This window comes from Micropterus dolomieu, linkage group LG19, assembly GCF_021292245.1.
Source record: "Micropterus dolomieu isolate WLL.071019.BEF.003 ecotype Adirondacks linkage group LG19, ASM2129224v1, whole genome shotgun sequence".
Taxonomy (NCBI): Eukaryota; Metazoa; Chordata; class Actinopteri; order Centrarchiformes; family Centrarchidae; genus Micropterus; species Micropterus dolomieu.
In genome coordinates, this window is record NC_060168.1 from 35,251,177 (window position 1) to 35,273,208 (window position 22,032).

The 22,032-nt window shown below is 44.5% G+C and overlaps 3 protein-coding genes across 13 annotated transcripts in view; 1 reads left to right on the forward strand and 2 right to left on the reverse strand.

Moving 5' to 3' along the window:
* The first annotated feature begins 1,984 nt into the window (after positions 1-1,984).
* fam174c (family with sequence similarity 174 member C) lies at positions 1,985-7,723 on the forward strand. 4 transcript variants are annotated; one of them, XM_046031258.1, is made up of 5 exons: positions 2,003-2,122; positions 2,235-2,261; positions 2,947-3,465; positions 5,124-5,246; positions 6,671-7,723. In XM_046031258.1, the coding sequence occupies exons 3-5, from the start codon at positions 3,185-3,187 to the stop codon at positions 6,672-6,674; spliced, it is 408 nt and encodes a 135-aa protein (XP_045887214.1). In that variant the 5' UTR covers positions 2,003-2,122; positions 2,235-2,261; positions 2,947-3,184; the 3' UTR covers positions 6,675-7,723. The 4 variants fall into 4 exon arrangements, with proteins under 4 accessions (XP_045887216.1, XP_045887214.1, XP_045887215.1 ...); XM_046031259.1 differs by having other exon boundaries at positions 2,045-2,142; XM_046031260.1 differs by lacking the exon at positions 2,235-2,261 and having other exon boundaries at positions 1,985-2,122.
* A 1,649-nt stretch (positions 7,724-9,372) lies between these two features.
* Positions 9,373-11,884, reverse strand: LOC123957679 (cocaine- and amphetamine-regulated transcript protein-like). The gene is made up of 4 exons (XM_046030655.1): positions 11,752-11,884; positions 11,452-11,535; positions 9,717-9,816; positions 9,373-9,620 (listed from the first exon to the last, which is right to left on the reverse strand). The coding sequence occupies exons 1-4, from the start codon at positions 11,863-11,865 to the stop codon at positions 9,499-9,501; spliced, it is 420 nt and encodes a 139-aa protein (XP_045886611.1). The 5' UTR covers positions 11,866-11,884; the 3' UTR covers positions 9,373-9,498.
* Positions 11,885-12,063: 179 nt separating this feature from the next.
* The window catches only part of LOC123957678 (survival motor neuron protein-like), a 16,249-nt gene continuing 6,280 nt past the window's right edge, over positions 12,064-22,032 (reverse strand). For 3 of the 8 annotated variants that reach the window (XM_046030653.1, XM_046030648.1, XM_046030652.1), the window contains 6 exons: positions 21,016-21,210; positions 20,737-20,835; positions 17,458-17,607; positions 17,240-17,380; positions 17,081-17,111; positions 16,422-16,668 (listed from right to left, as the gene is read on the reverse strand). In XM_046030653.1, the coding sequence (XP_045886609.1) occupies positions 17,082-17,111; positions 17,240-17,380; positions 17,458-17,607; positions 20,737-20,835; positions 21,016-21,210 (615 nt within the window). In that variant the 3' untranslated portion in view covers positions 16,422-16,668; position 17,081. Of the gene's footprint in view, positions 12,196-16,421; positions 16,768-16,845; positions 16,985-17,080; positions 17,112-17,239; positions 17,381-17,457; positions 17,608-20,736; positions 20,836-21,015; positions 21,211-22,032 lie in introns of those variants that run through there. The other 5 variants (XR_006821861.1, XR_006821860.1, XM_046030649.1 and 2 more) reach the window with 5 other exon arrangements.

A 22,032-nucleotide genomic window follows, 5' to 3' on the forward strand; every position in this document is an offset into this window, starting at 1 on the left:
CCTCTCCAGCGGCCAGCAGGGGGCGACTTAAACCTGCGTCCTCTCCAGCAGCCAGCAGGGGGCGCCTTAAACCTGCGTCCTCTCCAGCGGCCAGCAGGGGGCGACTTAAACCTGCATCCTCTCCAGCGGCCAGCAGGGGGCGACTTAAACCTGCGTCCTCTCCAGCAGCCAGCAGGGGGCGACTTAAACCTGCGTCCTCTCTAGCAGCCAGCAGGGGGCGACTCCAGCGGCTGCAGAAAGAAGTCTCTGAGAAAATGTGTCTACTTGTCAGCTGATTTGTTCCCTCAGTAAACACTTTCCTGATGAGTTTATGGTCTCAGTCGCTAGTTTCAAGTCTTCTTCAACACAGCATTAAATTATGGTCCCATTTAGAGGAACAGAGAACAGGAAGCAGGGGAGGCTTTAGGGCGGGGCTACAAGCTGATTGACAAGTTGCTACCATGGCGACCTGTCAATCAGGATAGAGGCGGCTCGTATCCGCTGCTCTGTACATTAAACCAGCGCTGTTGAAAAAGCTCATCAGGAGTCGGCTGCTCATTTTTCAGTAAGAACGTTTAGTTTTAAGCCTGTTTGTCGCTAGCTAAAATTAGCATCCGAGCTAATATCACAGCTAACCTGAATTACAGATGCACCTTTAACCAAGCTAGCTAGCTCCACCCTCATTTTCAGAAAAACAAGATGGTGACGGCAAAAATGCCAAACTGGAGGCTTCAAAGCGACAGTCCACAAACCGACAGGGGACATCATGGCGGCTACGTCCTTTTATACAGGTTAAGAGTGGAGACGCCACAGCGCCCCCTGTGGACAAACGCTCTGCTGATATTAAACTTTCTCCTCCAGTTTCCACTCAGTCCACATTATTTTAACATCTTCACAAAAGCTCATGAGAATCTGAATCCGTCTTCACATTAATATTATTACTGTAAACAAACTTTGTAGATTCGGAAAAATAAAACTCTGTACAGCGTATATCTGACCCAGACAGCAGTGACCTGTCAGGACGGACAGGTGAGAGTGGATTCATTATCACTGAGTGATGTCAGCCGTCCAGATGTGAGCGTGCTCAGTGCTCATCAGTTAAAAGGCTTCGGGCAGGTAGACAGCTGCTGAGCCACGGGAGGCCGCATTAAAGCTGACGGTTAAACTGAACCGCCGCCGACATCAAGACACAAACATGATTAGAAAAGGAACCGTCAGAACCTGTGAAGGTGTCCAGATGTTCCCACAGAGGCCGGATCCAGCTGTGACCTGCCACAGAGGGGGGACGGTGCCCAAACACACCTCCACCTCCAGGGAAAAGTCTAGACAGGAGCCAGATGGGAGATTTCATATTGATCCAGGATCCAAGTCCTTTTATTTGTTTCTGATCCTGTGATACTGTAATGAGCTCATCAAATATTAACCTGTTTACATGTTTAACCAATTAAAAACAACAAAGATTATTTTTGTCCCTGAGTTTTGCCTGTCAGGTTACACAGAGGCTCTGTGATGGAGGCTGCAGATACTCAGCGACAAAACGTTCACTTCTGTATTTATAATTCTGTTCAGCTGGCTGGATTACAATAACACCTCCTGCCTGTCAGAGAGGAGGAACAACAGCAGCAGCAGCGGAGGCAGAAACAGAGTTCTGTCAATGAAATCCTTCATTCTGTAGTTGTTAGTTCTTGTAAATATGTTTGACATTAATGAGAGAGATTATCTGTTTACATTATTTCTTGAAGAGACATTTGAGCCACAAATAGCCTAAAACTCTGCTCACTGCAATCCTGTGAAACCTTCAAGATGTGTAGGAACCAGGAAATGCACATCTATATTTTAGCTTTACTGTAAAACAAAATAACACAAGTGGGTTTTTGTTTAAATTGTTGACAAATCAGCTCTGTAATGTAACAATCAATCAATGAAAAAGGATTTATGGAGCACTTTAAACACGGCCATTTAATGTGCAGGTGAGGAGTCACACGGCTTGGACTTGATTGTGTGATCAGTTTCAGATGAGAACGGCCTAAGGTCAGATGTGATTGGACGGCTGCTGATTGATCTATTGATCTCACTAAAGGCAAAGAGAGCAGGTTGGCCTTTGAGCAAAGCAGTGAACCTCCAGCTGCTCAGTGTCCTACAGGTGAGACTAAAGTTGTCCAGGTCAGACCTGATTTATGCTTTATCAATATCTGGATCTATGTGTATTTGTATTTTTAAGGTGTTTTCTGACTGTCTCTCTGCTGCTCTTACAGGTCAGTTGTCCCTGGAGACCCCTAAAGGTTTAACAAAAACACAAAAATTACACTTAACAGCATATTTACCTCTGCCTCTGCTTGACAAATAAACAAATCAATTTAAAATAAGTATTTTAAATTATAATATAAAATTTATTTACTATTATATATATTGTATACTTTTATATAAAACAGTCATTAGAATCAGGAGCAGAAAGAGTTTTACTACCAAGTAATATTTTACACGTATGAGGAATTTGCTGAGGTGATAAAGTGGTGGACGCAGACAAACATCCAGTTGACATAAATAGATTTAAAAATATATAAATATGGAATAACCAGATGCAGATGTTATAAAATAATTATAGAACTTTGTGTACATGAGAAACAAAACATTGTGGCTGTTATTTACATGCGCAGTAATACTAATTTCTTGATATGTGACAAACTAAAGTTACCTTCATAACAGCCCTACATCCTAAACTCCATCCATAAATCCCACAATTTAATGATGAGTCTCATATCAGAAGGTTTTCATGATTTGCTAAATATGATTAATATGTTTTTTCTAAAGCTGGAGGAGCCACTCTTCAGTTCGGCATCAATCTGATCTGAAAATATTTAATTTTAGACAAACAGATGACTGTATTTTGTCCATGTTGTCGCCTGAGCACAGAATTTATTAGTTATATGGTGCATATGTAATTTAACCCTCCGTGTGATCTTGCAGGCGCCTGGCTTCGCTGATTGGTTGGCAGGAACGTTGAAGTCAAACAGAGGTAGAATTTGCCCCAGAAGCCTCTCTGTGACGTCAGCAGTAGGTGGACGTGAACTTTACATCAACAAAGCCGGAGTTGAGCTAACGCGACGTGTTTCTGGGAAAGTCCGCTCCGGTTCCGGTTAAAAAGTCCAAACTCTCCCGCTCTTTGTGTTCCTTCTACTTCGCGCGGAGTGTTTCTAGATGTAAGATGACTTTTTACAGAGTTGTCTCGGCGGCGCTTGTGCCGATCTGTTGGGTGTTTTTGGCCGTGGCGGAGGAAGAAGTGTTGAAAACCACCCGCGGCACCACCGCGGCGCCCAGACCCGCGGTGACGAACTCCAGCCGGCCAAACTCCACGCACAGCGGCGGGGACAGCCGAGGACTGTTCAACGGGTTCAACGTGGACAGCTCGATGATCCAGAGGGCCCTGTACGTCCTGATCTGCATCACCGGGATCGGAGTTCTCTACTTCCTCATCCGAGCTGTGCGGTGAGAACAACTGTTACAGTTTACACCAAACTCCATTCAAATAAGCAGGGAATCAAGTAAACGACTCGCTGTGTTTACAACGTCAAACTAGCTTATTTAAATCTGCGATTTAGATTTTATATCACGGGTGTTTTCGGCTCAGGTGCGCGCTGAACTGACAGCTGGCTTCTCCAGCTTTAGAAAAACATATGAGTCACATAGTACAGTGTTTGTACCAGTACTGATAAGCGCAGAAGCATTAAACCACTGTATTTCTGAATGGAGTTTGGCGTGATGTCTGTGCTCATACAAGGGAACAGCAGGATGTAAGATAGTTATAAAGGTAATGTAAAGTTTTTTGGACTCAGCTTGGATTTGAGTTGTACAAAACTACAGCAGGATATTAGTATGGCTGATAAATCGTAATAATTATACAAATAATGATAAATAACTTTGCGTCACGCCAGACTTCATTCATAAACCTCGCAATTTAATACTTCCTCTAGAATCTGTAGATGTATATTATGATGTAAGAGGCGATTTATGCTCTTGTACAATTTTAGTGGCCACTCTTTAAGTCAATATACTTACATCAAATTGACTTTCTTTCAAAATGTTTAACCTAACTCCGTACTCCTACTGAAATGTTGAATAGTAGTTTAACAGTACCAACTCTCTACCTCTGCAACCGAACTGTGTGGTGAGAATAACTATAATCTGACTTTATTATAGGTAAGACATGATCAAAATACAATGTAAAATAATGCCAGTTTCATTTTCCTGCGATTTATGTGTGTAGTTTGTCCAAATTGGGAAAATAATTACAGCAAATGTCTGATCAGATGCGAGCTGAGCTGAAGTGGCTCCTCTAGATGTAGAAAAACACAGAGGTCACGTTCTACAGATTAGGAAGAACAGATGCTATGAGAAGAAGCGTTAAACCACTAGATTTCTGAATTGAGTTTGGTGTGGAAACGTTTTTGTTGAAAAGTTAATGTTAGTAGTTGTCACAGCTTGGTCGAGGAACTACAGAACTACAACAGGATATTTGTATAACTTATAAATCATAACATTTACTCATTTAGCTGAGGCTTTTATCCAAAGCGACTTACAGTTGCTATATATGTCAGAGGTCACACGCCTCTGGAGCAACGAGGGTCTAAGTGTCTTGCTCAGGGACACATTGGTGGATGGGTCTCTCAGACCAAAGGTCTTATCCACTGCTCCATCACCACCACCACCCAACATTACTCAAAATGATAGATTTACTGATGCTGTGCTAAACTCCATTCATAAATCCAGCAATTTAACACTTCCTCTGTCACCAGCAGCTGAAATGTTTAATTTATGCTGTTTTCTTTGTAGTAGAATCACATACTTGCTCCAACCATCCTCTTCCAATACACAGTTTTTCAATTAATCAATCAAAACATTTGTTTACTGGTTATACAGCTCTACGTCTGTACCTCCTTATCTGAGCTGTTGTCCTGCATATGGACAGATCTCACACCAAATTCCATTTAATGACTTTCTCTCGTACCAACAACGGCACACATGTAAGGTTCTGCTAGAATCTGACACTGCCAATCCTCTTCTACCAATTTTACGGTTGCTCACAAAACAATTATTTAAATTATCTGTTGTAGAACTGTTTTATGAAACTGCAGTTTTATTTCCAGGCTGAAGAGGCCCGCCCAGAGGAAGAAGTACGGCCTGCTGTCCAACTACGATGACTCTGTGGAGATGGATGCGGTGGAGAGCGAAGAGGACGACACGCTGTACGAAGCTCGCAGCCTCCGCAGGTCAGAGGTCAACACGTTACTCAGAGATTCTCATTATTATCAAAGTCAGAGTTCTGTCTGGGGTTTTAAGTTTGTCAAAAAAAAATCCTAAAGCCAAAACTATCTGACCGGAGATGCGACAGTCTGGGCTCAAGACAAATGAACTAGTTAGTAAAGAAGAAGAAAAAAACATCTGTGTGTATTCTAACTGATTAAGATGCTTTTACTTCACCACGTGATGGCTGCGTCAGAAATCTCACTCGTCCTCCTCAGCGTCAGAATTCAGATCTGAAACACATGTTGAATCACACGTGACATCATGACCTCTGACGTCCGTCCAGAAATAAGATTAGAAATCAGAGAGAAGCTGCAGAACTTCATGAGAAACTTCTTTTTAAGTTTCCAGAGTGAGCTGTCTGTACATCCATGCTAACTGCTAACGGGAGCTTCTAACAGGGCCCACTAAAAGGGGCCACTAATGAGAGCTGCTACGAAGCGCTGCTACCAGGGGCTGCTACGAAGCGCTGCTACCAGGGGCTGCTACGAAGCGCTGCTACCAGGGGCTGCTACGAAGCGCTGCTACCAGGGGCTGCTACGAAGCGCTGCTACCAGGGGCTGCTACGAAGCGCTGCTACCAGGGGCTGCTACGAAGCGCTGCTACCAGGGGCTGCTACGAAGCGCTGCTACCAGGGGCTGCTACGAAGCGCTGCTAACAGAGGCTGCTGAGAAGCGCTGCTACCAGAGGCTGCTGAGAAGCGCTGCTAACAGAGGCTGCTGAGAAGCGCTGCTAACAGAGGCTGCTGAGAAGCGCTGCTAACAGAGGCTGCTGAGAAGCGCTGCTAACAGAGGCTGCTGAGAAGCGCTGCTAACAGGGGCTGCTGAGAAGCGCTGCTAAGAGGGGCTGCTGAGAAGCGCTGCTAACAGAGGCTGCTGAGAAGCGCTGCTAACAGAGGCTGCTGAGAAGCGCTGCTAACAGAGGCTGCTGAGAAGCGCTGCTAACAGAGGCTGCTGAGAAGCGCTGCTAACAGGGGCTGCTAACAGGGGCTGCTAACAGGGGCTGCTAACAGGAGCTGACGGGGTTCAAGTTGTGGTTTAAATCATTGACTTCCTGTTTACACCACCCAAATTATGGAAACTGTAGTTCCAACACTAAGAGTATGATTATCCCCAAAATAAAAGAGAAGGAATAATAATCATAATAACACAATTTAAAAACGAACAGTCGATTTTTGATAACTGGTTTCTTGTGTCGTCATCGTCCTTTAAATTAATTGGTCATTGATCAGGCGTCTTCTGTAAACCTGACGCTTCTCGCGGTTCAGCTCCTCAGGAAAGGTTTGGGAAACGCTGCCTTCACTGACCCACAGTCAGCGCTGCCAGCGTCCCGGACTTTAGCCACACGTCGTAACTGAACTATTGATCTGATCACTGTTATCTGTCTTCAGATGAGTCCCGTCGGAGTCGTCGTCTGCAGCTCCTTCACCTTCTGACGGACCAGACGAGTCATGTGTTTACCGGACGTCAGCTGATATTGATTATGGATTGGAGAGAGAGAGGACTGACCAATGACTGCTGGAGGAGGGGACATGGACCAAACAGTTATTGAAGATAAACGCCAAAGCTGCAGAAGAACCTGCGCAGGATAATCGTTATTTTTTTAAGGCAGTGTTGGATGATTGAGTGGGTTTTTCTTTGGTTATTATTGTTATTTGAAAGAGTCTTTTTCAAAGAAGTTTCTTGTTCCTATTTTTTCATTCTGAGCTTTTCTGCTCAGACTGTGTGCTCAAACTACTGCGAACTGACTCCAGACCAGCTGATAAACCAGCAGCAGAGATCGGTCTGACCCGCCACTCTGCAGAGACCTGGACTGGTATCAGGGGGGTGTTTATTCCAAATCTGGCGTATTTCCCATAAACGGGGCTCCGTGGGCGCCGCTACTTTTACAAAGTGTTTCTGTTATGTCGCAGGTTGAAATAAACGTTTAAGTTGCTCTTTAATCCCGTTAGCATTCAGCAAACTCATTATTTAAGAACAGTCCACAGAGAGCGAGAGGCACGGGGCCCCCGACAGGTGAAGCTGGCCCCTGGTCTTGATCAGGTGGGCCCGTGTTTTTCATCAGTCTCATCATTTCCTGTTTTCTACAAAGAACTTTATTTGGTTTAAATTATTATAAATTAATCCCACACTTATTTATTTGAAACTTCCACGTGTCGTCATGTCCGGCGACTAAAAACCTCCTCTGTTACATTTATTTTGTTGTTTTTTTCCCGTAGGCTTGTAAGTAATCATCAGCATTTTAAAATATGGACCGAATGGATTAAATAAAGTTTCAACATCTTGGATATTTTGTTTCAGAGGTTTAAAGAGAAGAATGAAGCAAACTGAAGTTTCTCTCAGCTGCTGCTCAACTTTCCTGCCATTTAACACAAACGTTTCACTTTCAGAACATTTTAAAGAGTTTGTGTCTAAAAGAAAATCATTAAACTGTGTGAAATATCTTCCGGCTTCTGTCTGTGCTTCCGCAGGAAGTTCAATTTCCCTTGTTCCCTCATTGTTGTTGCTTACATTGTTGTGAGAGCGATGAACACAGCGTGGTTTGAGCCCTGCAGCACGCCAACACCAAATCTGAAGGAGAACATGTTTTCCCCGAGTTCCTGTTCGTTTCCCTCTTCGCTCATCTTTAACAAGCTTTAAACAAATCTGACGTTTAGACTCCTGTTCTTATCCATGAGTTGGACTCTAATCTGTGGAGTCAGTTGGTTCCTGTAGGCCTAACGAGGACAGTTACATGAGAGAAAGAAGCACAGCTGGATGCTCAGTGAACACGTGGGATCAACTAATGACTCCAAGCTACACCTGTTTTTACCCGTTACATCAATTAAGAAGAAATATTCTTTGACTACAATAATCTTTCTTTATAGAGCACCATGTTACAAAGCTATGGAGGACAGGTCCTGGAATAAATACACGATTAAATACACAAAGAATACAGTAAATAAATGTAGGCAGTAATTAACCGCCGTCTGACTGATCAACCAATAGGCGAGAAGTTAACCCTTCAGACACAGCCCCTCCTCATTTGCATACTGAGGCAGAAATGTAAAAAGAGCAGTTAAATAAATACCACTGGGGATATAAATTGGGTAGAAAATGCAAAGGAAGTATAAGAGAAAATTATCGACACATTAAATAAATACATTTAAAAAATAATTAATAAAAGTTGTTAGACAATAAGGTAATTAATGCAAAGGTGAATAAATAAAGCTAATTAAGAGACATTTGTCTCATTGTATAATTTGCTGTATTTTGTGTATGTATTGCAAAGACAGTAAAACAAAACAGATGCACGATAAAAGCAAGAAAACTGTAACAATGCAGTTAAAAGATAACAAAAAAACAAGCTTAGTAATAGTTTGAATTCCAAACATTCTTCATAGTTTAGAGGTTTGATTTAAATTTAGTTTCATATTTATTATGTACCCGAGATGTGTTGGTTCATTTTGTAAAAATGAAAAATAATAATAGGTAAAAAAACAAAAAAACACCACCAAAGGTTGGTTTACATTTTGTATGACCGTTATTTTTGTATTTAAATTTCATCATTTTTTATCCACGACTTGTACAAACAGTTTTGACCTCTTATTTTAGACCTTTTTTTTTTAAGAACTTGCACCGTTACCTTTTATGTACGATGTCCTCGAGTGTCCTGGCGTTGCATGAAGACCAAGCTTTCATTAGGAACAGCTGCACAGCCAATCAGCTGCCTGCATCATTACTCTGTGTACTTTAATTAAATAATTAACTTTTACAAAACGTCAGAGATCCAGAAAATGAAAACAGATCTGTGAATCTTCTTCGGTCCTCTCTCATTTATCATCTCTCGACCCCTCACATTCATCTGGTGGCCCTCTGGACGGGCCCGACCCCTCGGCTAAGAACCACTGGACTAAACCATCCGACTGATCGTGACGCTACAACTTAAACTGATGCGTTTAAACATTTCATAAAAGTTTAAATGTGTCTTTATTTACATGTCAGGACTGCTGGAGCGTCGGCACTTTATCAGGGTCAGTCCGACTTCCTGTCCGAGGCCCTCGGCGCCAAGCCTGTTTGAACAAACGCAGCAGGTGCGCCCTCTGAGACCGCACAATAATCAAAACAACTTTATTTGGCCGCATACAATTTTACAGTGACCACAACGCATGAAGAACGCGTCCTCTGCATTTAACTCCTCCTAATTAGGGGCCATTAGGGGGGTCGGGGCCTTGCTCACTCAGGGGCTCCTTTGGCAGTGCTGGACTTGCACAGGTGACCCTCCGGTTCCCAAGCCTAAAGAGCAACACTTCACAAATGTGAATGTCCCGATGAAGTCCTTATGTGCAGCAGATGTTTGAACTGCAGAGGGACAGAAAACAAAGAGCAGTGGCGTTTTGAAAAACGTGCCTTTATTTTGTAGATTAGAACAGGAAGTGTGTTGTGAGCTCTACAGACACTTGAGGACGCTGAAGTCACAGGCGGTTCCTCCGGGACATGCGCACAGCCTCCCGATCCTCGATCCTTTACGCACCGCACACTGCTGCCCCGCGTCACACTGACACACAACAACAACAACTTTTAATTACAGGAAGAACAGACGGGAAACCAGCAGGAGCTCCGTCAGGTCCAGGGTACGCAGTCTGACACATCTGAGCTCTGAACTATAAATGGCACTGAAGAAACTGAGACAGAAATACACAAAGTTTAAAGAAAATGCTAATATTTCATTTTCTGTCAGCTCCTCTATGATGAAGCTTTAACCGCAGACTGTAAGCAGTGGGCGTGGTCATCGTGACCTCACCTGTTGGTTTGTGGACCGCCGTTTTGAAGCCTCAAGTTCGACTTCTCTCTAATACAGGAAGGAACCTCTGACCGTCTGTCTGTCTGTATTTCAGTTGTGTCAGGAACCGTTCATCCAATCGACTTCAAACATGGCGGGTGTGTTGCTGCAGACCCAAGGGAGTGCAGCGTCGCGTTTGGTGCAATTTGGACTCGTGACACATTCACAGTCAATAAATATACTAAAGAAAAGCCTGAGTGGAGCTGCCCATGTGGGCGGGGCTTATGCTCCGGAATAGTAAACTTTAAATAAGCTACAGTAAGCTACAGCGTGAACCATAGACTGTATAAAAGCAGTGGGCGTAGTCATGGTGACGTCACCTGTTGGTTTGTGGACCGCTGTCTTGAAGCCTCGAGTTTGGCCGATAGGGCGCCGCCATGTTGATTTTTTGCAACCAGCGGCACCGACGCGACCGTATTTAGACGTGCATCTAAATAGCGAGGTGCATCTGTAACTCACGTTAACATCATTTTAACAGAGCTGATTGACACAGGCTTAAAACTAAACGCGCTCACCAGAGAAAGTGAACAGCCGACTCCTGGTAAACTGGTTAAATGTGCACAGAGCAGTCAATCAGCTTGTAGCCCCGCCCTAAAGCCTCCCCTCCTTCCTGGTCTCTGTTCCTCTAAATGGGACAATAATTTACTAAATGAACATCATGCTGTGTTGAAGAAGACTTGAAACTAGCGACTGAGACCATAAACTCATCAGGAAAGTGTTTACTGAGGGAATAAATCAGCTGACAAGTAGAAACATTTTCTCACAGACTTCTATAGAATCACACTTCTTTCTGCAGCCGCTGGAGTCGCCCCCTGCTGGCCGCCGGAGAGGACGCAGGTTTAAGTCGCCCCCTGCTGGCCGCCGGAGGGGACGCAGGTTTAAGTCGCCCCCTGCTGGCCGCCGGAGGGGACGCAGGTTTAAGTCGCCCCCTGCTGGCCGCCAGAGGGGACGCAGGTTTAAGTCGCCCCCTGCTGGCCGCCAGAGGGGACGCAGGTTTATTATTATTTATTCCACTTTTCCCACACAGGGCCATGTAGGTTTGGATGGTCCATTTAGTACCTCAGGCTTCAGCTCTTCTGCACAAAGAAAAGAAATCTCTCTCACCTCATTCATAAAAGCTTCAGCAGTGTCAAGTTGGATATTTAATATCTGCTGCTTTTAACGGGTCTGTGCTCGAAGGCTCTGGTCAATAACTCACGATCAGCAGTTACGTCCTGGTTCCGTTTGTTCGACTTAAGACTATCAATCTACCCTCAGAACCAGACTGGGCATTCTGGGTGTGGAACCGCTTGGGTCACAAGTACCACCGAGCAGACAGACTAATCATCAGAAGAATAAATCAGTTCTTACTGCAGGAACCCAGCCGAGCTTCTTCTCTGACGACGGCGGCTCTTTGTTCTTTAACTTCTCCAGAACTTCTTGTAGAGCTTCGATCTGCGGAGGGAAGGCAAGACTTCAACTCCTCGCTCAGATACACACTTTCTACACGTCTGCTACACATTTAGTGAGCCGGGCAGCTTTCAGCTCTGCACTACAGTTTAAATTCTGGGTTTGTACCGCGACAGATCTCAGGATGTGAACAGGACGTTTCACCTGCGTCTTCAAGTCCACGGCGTCTCTACATCTACATAAAAACTGGAGTCGACTCACCAGCACTTTCTCCTCGTCCTCAGCTGATCGCTCCTGTTTCAGCTCCTCGCTGCTTCCCACAACTACCAGCAGCCAGCAGGAGGCGCTGAGGAGCAAGATCCTGCCGCTGACCATGGTGCTGAGGGACTCGGACCGGCAGGACTGGGAGGGCACTGATGGACTCGGCGGGACGGTGAAGAACACTGGACGCCTCAGACTGTCCCTCTGGATTCTGAGGTCTCAGCCTCAGACATGAAGGCTTATATGTGAGCCGCTCTGACGTCAGTGGGACAATATTTACCTGCTGATTAGACGACCAGCGGACTCACCTCCGGGTCAGCGGGGAGAGGAACCTCTGCCCCGGCAAACAGGACGTGACGGCAGCGTCTCTGTTTCTGGGTGATTTTCATCCTCGAGACGCTGCGATGAAGCTGGAGACCAACTGTTCTGACAAACTGTCCACATCTATGAAATTAAAATATAGCAGCAACGATCGGGATCCGAGCGGGTTGTGATAAATCCAACATCTGACATTTCCAGAGGAGAAGACCAGGTGCAGATAACTAAAGAGATTAAAGTGACGAAGGACTCGAAGCCAAACCCAAAACCTTGTGGTCATTTTATGTACCTGACCAACCCGACCAGAGGGCGAAACGTTCAACCCACCTGCCAACTTTTGTCTTTCCAAGTTTTAAGCTGCACAAACACTTTTTAGCAGAGAAAAATACATTTCCAATGGATCCAAGTAGAAAAGGAAAACTTCAACTTACAGCCTCAGTGAGCAACTGAAAAGACACAAGAGCGAACATCCCCGTCTGAACCCTGAACCTTCGTATCCCCTGATGGACACATCAATGGATGTGAAGATGTAAACAGATTTATCATATGCAAAATAAAATACGAGTGGACGGGCTTAAAAAAAACAAAAAAACAGCTCTCTAGGACGTACCACACGCTCCAAGTTAGGTTACGATAGATTCAAGGGCGTCACTTTGTGTTGGAAAGCGGTGGACATTTAAACGCGTCGCCAGTGTAAATGACACCTATGAATAAATTAAGCAAAGTTTGATTTACGGACATTTATATAAAAATTGTACGTCAAGACACAAAGTGAAATTTAGTGGAAAACCCAACAGATCGGCAAATTATTTCAATAACTTCCGTAGATGATCCTGACAAAGTTTCAGGGCGATTGGCCAAACGGCGTTTGATGAGTTTGCAAGAACACGTTTTTGAGAAAAGTGATAAAGAGTCGTATAATTTGATATTTGTACAGCAGAAGCCCATCGGAGAAAAGATGCAAAAGTTCAAGTGCGTTCGAGATGACAGCGGCTGACTTGATCTTGGTCTAACGTGAGCTGCAGGTGACCGCAGGGGCGGGGAATAAAACCGGCGCCGTCAAGTTGGACACATTCTACCTGCGTGAGCTCAGATCAGTGACTGACCTGGAAAAAGTGTGTTTCCAACTTGGTGCAGCCGCTGGACTCTGCGCCTGCGGCCGCCCTGCTCCCGCGAGGTTTTAATGTCACAGTTTCTAACCAGCACGCATCACGTTAAGTCAGCGCCGCAGCTAATGACTCTAAACAAAGCAGTTTGAGATAATCGCAACAACGTAAAGCTGCTTGTTAGAGCGCCACCGTGAGGCCAATGACTGTTGAGTTTGCAACCCACAGCAGATGAAGATCTTTCCTTCAGTTTGTGGGTTTTACTTCACTGCGTAAACCAGCTTTTCTGAAGTCCGACTCTAGAAACCACCTGGCTGTGACGTCACCTTTCGACAGGTTTTAAGGGGAATGTTGCTTTAAGACCTCGGACTGACAGGAAGCGGCTGGACCCTGTGATGCTCAGTATAAAGTCACCTGTTTCATCACTGGCTCTGCGTCTTACACTCTGCATGTCTGTCTGACCCTTTGCAAAGAATAAAACCCTTAAACAACGTCTGGATTGAATTCTTTATTTCAGAAGACTCACTGAAGGACGTGTTTCCATCCCAACGCTTCGGGGTCTCTGTGTGTCACCGTTTACGTCAAAGCACATAAGGAGCTTTAATATCTTCCTCAGAGTTCGACCTCTGACTGACGAGGTCACCGCGTCTCTGATGAAGCCAGCTGTTCGACAGAGAGGTGAAGAACAAAGTTCAACACCGACACAGAACGCGTCTCTAAACCTGGAGATTAAACCTAAACTTTAACTCCAGATACGAGAGGAAATATCCGTTTGTAATTTGTGTGAGCTGCAGCACAGTAACACCAACTGATGAACTCGTTATTCATCCCTGAAAATTGTTTCTCTCTGAAAATCATGTTATTTCTCAGTTTTGCTGACCTGAACTTTGTCTTTCCCTTCTGTGGTTATTCTGCAGCAGCGGAAGGAAATAAACCACATTTCAACACCTTGAAACGGCCTGTTAATACACCTCAGAAGCTTTATTTGGACTAATATATATATATAATATTAATTAAGAAAGACCGAGCAGCTGGTTCATCCTACAGTGAAATAATGAAAAAAAAACTTCAATTGTTAATTTTAGATCTGAAAATGTTTTGGTGACGTAAACATTTTTAACTTTGGCAGTTTAAGGTCCGTCCGTATCGAGGCTTCGAAGCGCGTGTCGAGTAATCCAGGATGATTTTTGTGAAGCGCGTATGTGTTGGTGACGTATCTTGCGACTTGCCGGCCCTACCACGTGACCGATTCAGGAAATGCTTTGCAGGTTTGGCGTCCGATTCGAAGGAGGCAGCAAAATGCAACGGACCCTCAACACACTGAAGATTTTCTGTACAGCTCATTTTAAAAAAGGACAAAATTTTTTTTTATCAACTTATGTCAGAATTGCTTTGATCAAACAACTTCAAAAATTGTGAGGAAACAGGAAATCTTTAGTTGAGTAAGACTAGCGGCAGAAAGTGTTGAAAAAACTAAATTGTGACATTTTGTAAGAATGACACTGCGGGCGTCCTACCCCATGTTGCCCTGATAATTTTCTAAAGCAGGTGAAATCCTCTCCAATAAACCGAAACCGCCTGAAGCGCTGCGGAAATAAAAATGACAAAATATTCTCCGTTATCTCAAGTCACAAACCAAGTAACACGAGCACATTCCCATAATAAACTTTTCCCGTTTCCAGTCTTTGCATCATAAACACCATATTAATAAGTTCATCATTTATGTATTGGCATCACAAACATCATTCATTAATTTAGTCAATTCAAACTTTTGATTAAAATCGATTACTAAAATGCATCGACGCAAATTCTTTGCAGCTGATCAGCAAGCAGCCGGTGTTCTGCCAACTGTAGCATCTGACTGAAATCCTGACCGATTGTTGAGGTGAAGCCAAAGTAAGCCGCCGTCCTCAGCTGAAAATGTGACCACGTGCGTTTGTTGTTCTCCTTTTGGGCCCCGAGTTGTGACCTCAGTCAGGAGTTAACTGGCTCTCCGTGAGCTGCACTTTAGTGTAACTTGTACTCGGGTGATGTTTGTGTTTGTAAAGCAGCCGTCTGGTTGTTGGTCTGATGTTTGCTGTGTGACACATCTATCATATCTATCATCTACCAACGTACACAGCTGATCCCGCTACCGCCGCCAAGCTAAAGCAGTTTTTAAAACGAGGCATCGATGAATCGTTGAAATAATCTATTTAGTTTTCACGTGACGTCACATTTCTGTTACTTTTGCGTTGCCAAAAGGCTGGATGGTTGTTGTGCTTTCGGATTTACTAACCGAGGAGGAGACACGCCTGAGCTGTGTTAGGTGAAGGATTCCTCACAAGGTAAAAGTAAACATTACCGCAGTCGAGCGGCGGCAGGCGCCACCATGCTTTCAGACCAAAAGCGAAGAGAGCGTTCGGGGCGGTGAGTTTACATACAAAGTCAATGCAAAGGCGACTGAAAATCTGCTGGCCGGCTAAACTTGGGGGAGAGGAGCAGCGCTGCAACCTTTGGACAAATAAACCCCCTGTAGTCGGTGGGATTCTGCTCTGACAGCTCCGCCGTTTACTCGCGGGAGGAGCTCAGAGTTAACTGCTTTTATTAAATAAGATTTCAACGTTTATTTATCTTCTCGGCAGCTTCCCTGCACATCCGGTTCCACTGTTGTCGTTAGCGTCGTTAGCTCTGTCGGACTGCTACTTCATATTTATATAAAAACCGGACAAAGCTGGACGTTACTTGGAGAAAAGAAAGCGAGGAGGTTGAACTACCTGGTGAGATCAGTAAACATGTGTCTGTAACTTTATTCCAGCTGTCGTACTTTACTGTGAACAGGTTAGCGTAGCGTAGCCCTGATCGAACCAAACTCCATTCAGAAAACAAACATTTTAGAAGCTGCTGTCCTGCTGACAGACCTGACAAAGCATCAGTTCATGTGTTCAACAGAACAGCATCATGTTGTGGCTGTTTCAGCATCAGTTTGATCCGTTTATTGCCATTAAATCACAGCAAAGGGTTCATCCAGCTGGAGTAATGGCCAGTTGTGTTTATTCTCATTATCGCGTTGTGTGTGAACACTCCAGGGAGGAGAGCGTTGCGTTTGGTCTGAATGCCGCATCGTTAGAAATGCAGCAGCGGATGCTGTAACGTTATATGGATCAGATATGCCCAACACTTTCAATTGTGTTTTTACATTTTCATTTCGATGTAAAGTTTTTAAGGCAGCGCTTGTGTGGACAGGAAAACGCCCGTGGACGTGTGGACCATACCAACGTTTATTGTCAACAAAGAGATTCATGTTATCCACCTTTTTTTTGGGTTTTAAATGACAAACAGAAACACTGAAACACACAAACGTCTCTGAACACAAACTAAACAACACAGCGGTTTCTAAATGATGGACCTTTCAAATAAGAACAAATAAAAAGGATCTTAAAAATATTTTAAACAAATGTAAACCGTGAAAGAAAGAGGATCGTCCCAGCCTGGCCCATAATCCTCTCTGGCTCTGAAGCAGAAAGCAAAAGAAACTACAGTTAATATGATTAATAGATTCTGTTTCCTGTTGAAGCCTTTTAAAGACGCTCGCTGTTACTGCGTTTAGTAACTTCACTGGTTATCGGCCAAATCTGGACTGTGGTTCATTTTCCTCTTGAGTAATGAAATCTGCCGTCAGACCAGAAACCTGGTTGTTTCTGTGTAAATCAGCCGTTTCCAAGTTGAATTTTCACATTAATTAATATCAGGGCACAGACAAACTCCACACCTCCATCACGCGACTTCAGCCGGACAGTAAACGCACCTTTCTGCTGCTTTAACTCAGGCTAAAAAGAACAGAAGTAAATATGAACTGTCTCTGAATCACAAACTGAGGAGTGTGAATAGAGCTTGTACCTGAGAGTGTCCAGGTGTGGACTTACCTCAGTCTTTGGACATGAACTCCTGCTGAGCCTGAAACACAACCACACACATTTAATGTCCCACAAACGGCAGCTCTGAACAGGGAGTCCAAACTCTGCGACACACCTGCTGGTTCTACATTAGATTCTTTGGTGTCTTCACATTAAAGTGTTACTGACCATGTAGCTGCCTGTGTGGAAGCCACACATGTACCACAGCATCAACATGCTGGAGGTGGCGTTGACGGCCGGAGGAGTGGCGGACTCTTTCGCGCCAAACGTCCAGAGAGGAGGAGGAGGAGGGATGAAGGACATGGGGCCCTGGGGAGGGAGACGCGGGGTCAGAGAGAGAGAGAATGAATGAGCCGGCTTTATGAATGTTAACGAGTCGGTTTTACCCCCGAGGCCGACTGAGGAGGAGGAGGAAACGGAGGGAAGAATGGAAAGCTGTGATTGGTCGATTTCTCTGCTCCGTCTCCCTGCTGGTCTCCTTTCTTCTTCTTCTTCTTCTCTTCCTTTTCCACTCTGCCGGGTTTCTCTGTAACCTGCTGACATACAAAACACCAAATACTGAATCAGCAGACCTCCTGCAGCGCTCGCAGCAGGTCCGGGTCAGAACCGCCTGAGAAGCCGCACAGGTTAACCAGCTCGGCTTTGGTGAACGATGGGACAGTGGATAAGACGCCTGCCTTTGGTGCGAGAGACCCGGGTTCAATTCCCCACTGTGACACGTCCACCAACGTGTCCCTGAGCGAGACGCTTAACCCCTCGTTGCTCCAGAGGCGTGCGACCTCTGATATAATTAGCAGCTGTAAGTCGCTTTGGATAAAAACCTTCAGATAAATTAAGTAATATATAAAGAAAAGGAAGAAGAAACTTTAATGAATAAACAAATACAGCTCACCTACGTCTGTGCAGGGCTCTACGCTAACCTCTTCCCCAATGAGCACATGTGCTCCTAAATGAAAAAATGTGACAAATGTTCAAACAAACGATTATATACATATTTAAAGTAGGTGTGTGCTCCTTCTCCTTGTGTTAAACTACGGTGTGTAAACACTGGAGGACTGAGAGCGAGGACCCTGGTCTCTGGACACGCAGCATTGGCGCTTGTGTAGTTTTTGAACAAGGGACGGATTCACGATCCAGCAGCAGCTCCCAGACCTGATGGAAACAGTGAGCAGCGTTACAGTAACTTCAGTGAATCAGACCAGGGGAAGGTGTCGCTCTCAGGAGGACACATCCTGGCACTCTGAGCTTTCCACTGCAGGAGGAACTAGTTTATTAGTATTTATATTATTATAATGACCGTAGATAAAAGTTACATTTTACTGTATGCGTGGGGTCATTTTATGTAACAGTACACTACACAGCTCACCACTAGAAGGCGCCAATATTAATTCCAGCAGTTTCATTCATTAAATCCTCCGCACCGGTCTCTTAATTTGTTAATGCTACTAATCTCATCAATAATCAGGACCAGTCATGCGGGAGGAGTTCAACGTCTCAAAGTTCACTGTAGCAGGTCAAACTCTTGTGTCCCGCCCCGTCCAGGCTGTGATTGGCCAGTTGACGAAAAGTGAAATTGATGAGCACATCGATGTTGTCAACAAAAAGCGCCTGATATATTCAGCTCGCCAAACCCACGTCCTCATTATCTTCTCCCTACGGTCTTGAGGTTCGTAACGATGTTTAGGGGCATATGCGAGCTAAATGGTCGCCCTGCTGTGCCACACCTGGGGTTTGATTAACTGAAGGATTAAATGGTCGTGAAAAACTTTGTTTTCCAGGAATTTAAATAACTAAAAAGCTGCACTGAAGAAACCAAGATGGTTTTTTGCAGGACCCTGAGCTCGAGCTACAGGACACAAAGACTCTTACTTGCTTTGAGAGCTTTCGACTGCATCTCAGAGTCTTCAGCAGAGAAATGGTTCGATTTGGTCAAAAAGTAAGTGATAAAATGGATGTGAAATGCACACATCCACATTTCAAACTCTGTTTTGTCCCCCCCACATTTCTCAGGCGATTTCGGAGTTGGCTCATAGCAGAGGGCTTTACTTTGAGTGACTAGTCAATCAGTCACACACTCCGCATCAGACAGACTCAATAAACGGTTAATTTACTTTAAGAGAGGTAGAGAGGTGTTTCTAGTTTAGCATTTTAAAGGCTCATCTAGTTATGTCTCTACTTTCATTCTCAGGAACAAAGAGCCGCCGCCAAATGCTTTGACTGGAGAGTGGGGCTGACCAGGGACAAACTCCTGGGCCATTTGTTTGCCTTAAAAACCTGTTATGTGTCCATAAACAGTTTAAAGCAGCCAAACTTGTCACAGAGAAATTAGCATCTTACATTTATTCATTTAGCTGACGCTTTTATCCAAAGCAACTTACAATTGCTGTACATGTCAGAGGTCGCACGCCTCTGGAGCAACGAGGGGTTAAGTGTCTTGCTCAGGGACACAATGGTGGACGGGTCACTGTGGGGGATTGAACCCGTGTCCATTATCCACTACGCCATCACCCACCGCCTTACAGTATTTTAAGGGGAAGAGGACAGAGGTCACAGGAAATAACTGAGGAGGACGAGCTTGTAAGTTGGATGGATAGCAGGTGCAGTTTTGTTGCAGGCTGATGATTTGAGGGTTGACAGTCTGTTTCTTTAAGGAACACCAGCTGAAAATCAGTTATTGAAAAGGAAACCTTAGCTTTGGTTCTGGACTTGCACAAATGAGAGGAGGACCTGATGTAGGCTGCAGCTGTTTGAGCTTGACAGAACGATCGGATCTTCCTCCAACCACTTCAACTTGCGTCTCCCAATCTCGCAGCTATGACAGGCAGCCAGACGTCCACGTCTGCAGCTAACGTACACGTAACATACGAGTTGCATTAATGGCGGGAGTCAAAATCAAACAAATACACGCTAATAAGGCATTTTAATTTTCCCAACAGCCTTAAACGCACCATCGGCAAATTTAACACCTACAGCAAATTAACGGTAAAGACCTTAATTTCCCTGATTTCAATATAAGACCTTAAGACTTTTTAAGGAGCCGCGGGAACCCTGTCACAGATCAGATCTGTTCAGACCCTTCGCACTTAACGCACTGACCTCAAACCACAGGCGTCTCGAGTCAGACGCTGAAGTGTGTGAGCGTGCGAGCTTACAGCATTTTATTTATCATCACCAAAAGTGTAAAATTATTTTCGCCTTATTCTGAAACTATGGCGGAACAAGTTGGACCGCGTGGGGCCGCCGTAGTCTGACTAATTAATGGGAAACATGCTGGTGTCATCTGAAGCGTGAGGACAGGAAGTACTGAAAAGGTTAGGTTGGTAATGAGGATTAGTAGACCGTAAAATTTGCACTTTATCAAATGCAGTGACAATCTATCACTCCATTATTCAATTTCTGTTCCTCATACCCTTGAGGCCACTTTCCTACAATTTTGTGCCGTGAATGATTTAATGTAAGACGAGAAAATGATTAAACATGACTGTTGTAATCAAATCAGTTTCATTTCACATGCATTTATACCTTCTTACTTGTCTCTGATGCTTTGGATTTTATTTCAGACACATGCAGAACCGGCAGTTGTCCAGCAGATGGCACCGTCAGGATTAAACATTACTACACTTCGCTGGTTCATGTGGTTTCACCGCTGCATGATGGAGACTCACCCAGGAGAACTTCTGCTCATCACCTCTCCCCGCTGACCTCCTCTCTCCTCCTCCCTCTCTCTCCTTGCTGCTGGTTACGCTGGACTTCCAGTCGCGGCCCTGCAGGATGAAACAAACGCCTGAAGAGGAGCTCAGTAGTTATGAAGACGACCTCCTCTGAGGGCCGCTCACGATGTCACAGTAACACTGTGTAATATAATACATGTGATTCTGACTCGCTGATCCTCTGTTCTCTAGAACTACTGAGGTTTGATCCCCGGTCCAGGTCCAGGTCTCTACCTTGGCTGCAGCGGCTCTGCTGGGACCGTGGAGCTCGTCGGGGTTCAGCAGGCGGCCGACGTCCTGTTCCTCCTCGTTGTTGTAGTTGTCGAAGCGAATACGGCAGCGCTGACCTTTGACCCACAGGACGACAGCCGGATAAACCAGGCCGTCCTCCGAGTACACGGCCCGACACAGAGAACCCGGTTTCCAGTCCTGACAGACGGCAACAAGACGCTGAGAACTTTACTCCGTCACAGTTCTACGTATGAAGCTTTTAAAATGAAAAACTCTGAATCTGTATCTTTTCAACCGTTTTTTTTTCTCCTTCAATAGGCCTTAAAAAAAAAAAAAAAAAAACTAAAAAAAAACCCGGTTCTAATTAATGGATGATTTTCACGCTAATTCGTTAATTAATAAGTGTGTGTTTTGTTTTTGTTAGAGGTGAATGATTTTTAATGGATTTTAAAAAGATATTAGAATTAGTTTTTTACATGCATTTTTAATAGTTATTTATGGATATTCATTCTTGACATTGGGAAAAAAACTGCGTTATAACATTTAAGGATGCACCAAATGTTCAGCCACCGAAATTAACAAAAAAAACAAAACACTTTGTGTTCGGCCTAATGAGTCAAAAGACCGAATAAATTTTACCGAACAGTCACGTTGCCATGACGGCAGCGTGGAAGCATTTTAAATTGTTCTACTGAACTGAACCGTCTCCAGCACATCCGCTCCATCTGTGGCTGACTTCTTAGAAAAGAACCGCTTTGAGTGTTTCTGTCTCTCCTCTGTGAGAAGGAGGTTAAGCTAGCCCCGCCTACATTTGGAGTGCACACGTATTCCAGCCTTTACGGTAAGTGTAGCGGCCCAGAGCGAGCTGACAGGCAGGTTAGAGACTTTATCCTGTCAGTTTGTCTCTTTAGTATGAAGAGAGGCTGTGAAGTCTTCATGTTACAACATTATTTATCAAACCGGGTCGGACTGGATGGATTTAGCGCGACGAGGAGGAAACACATGTGACAACGTCCGGTT

Excerpts from the sequence above, each read along its gene's own strand:
- LOC123957679 (XM_046030655.1), bottom strand. The coding sequence starts at position 11,865 with ATGGTCAGCGGCAGGATCTTGCTCCTCAGCGCCTCCTGCTGGCTGCTG. Across the intron at positions 11,536-11,751 it reads AGGACGAGGAGAAAGTGCTG|ATCGAAGCTCTACAAGAAGT; the intron begins GTGAGTCGACTC and ends TTCCCTCCGCAG. Across the intron at positions 9,621-9,716 it reads TGACTTCAGCGTCCTCAAGT|TTCAAACATCTGCTGCACAT; the intron begins GTCTGTAGAGCT and ends GTCCCTCTGCAG.
- fam174c (XM_046031260.1), top strand. The coding sequence starts at position 3,185 with ATGACTTTTTACAGAGTTGTCTCGGCGGCGCTTGTGCCGATCTGTTGG. Across the intron at positions 3,466-5,123 it reads TTCCTCATCCGAGCTGTGCG|GCTGAAGAGGCCCGCCCAGA; the intron begins GTGAGAACAACT and ends TTTTATTTCCAG.